The sequence below is a fragment of the Apaloderma vittatum genome, unplaced genomic scaffold (assembly GCF_000703405.1).
Source record: "Apaloderma vittatum isolate BGI_N311 unplaced genomic scaffold, ASM70340v1 scaffold23846, whole genome shotgun sequence".
NCBI classification, from domain to species: domain Eukaryota; kingdom Metazoa; phylum Chordata; class Aves; order Trogoniformes; family Trogonidae; genus Apaloderma; species Apaloderma vittatum.
Genome location: NW_009723680.1, coordinates 1 through 248, shown reverse-complemented (window position 1 = coordinate 248; position 248 = coordinate 1). Strand labels below are relative to the sequence as shown.

The window sequence follows — 248 nt, the reverse complement described above, 5'->3', positions numbered from 1 at the left end:
CCCCGCCGGGCCCTTCGCCCCCCGTTCCTCTCCCTCCCGGCGGCAGCAGCTCACGGGATGCGCGGAGCCGGCCCCGGTTCCCGCAGGCTCTTTGGGGGTTTCTTATCCCGCAGCCGGCTCCAGGTGGGTGCCGAGCGCCCAGACTGCGGGAGGAGACCCCGTCGTCCCCCCCGCGCTGCCGGGGACCCACCTTGTAGACCTTGCCGAAGGCTCCGTCGCCCAGCTCGCCCACCACCTCCCACACCTCG

At 74.2% G+C, this 248-nt stretch overlaps 1 protein-coding gene across 1 annotated transcript in view; it reads right to left on the bottom strand.

The window, feature by feature from the left end:
* Positions 1-241, bottom strand: part of STK10 (serine/threonine kinase 10) — a gene marked incomplete at its 5' end in the record, with an annotated part of 47,703 nt that extends 47,462 nt beyond the window's left edge. The window contains one exon of the mRNA XM_009872223.1: positions 191-241. Coding sequence (XP_009870525.1) covers positions 191-241 — 51 coding nt within the window. The remainder of the gene's footprint in view (positions 1-190) is intronic.
* Between the last annotated feature and the right edge of the window lie 7 nt (positions 242-248).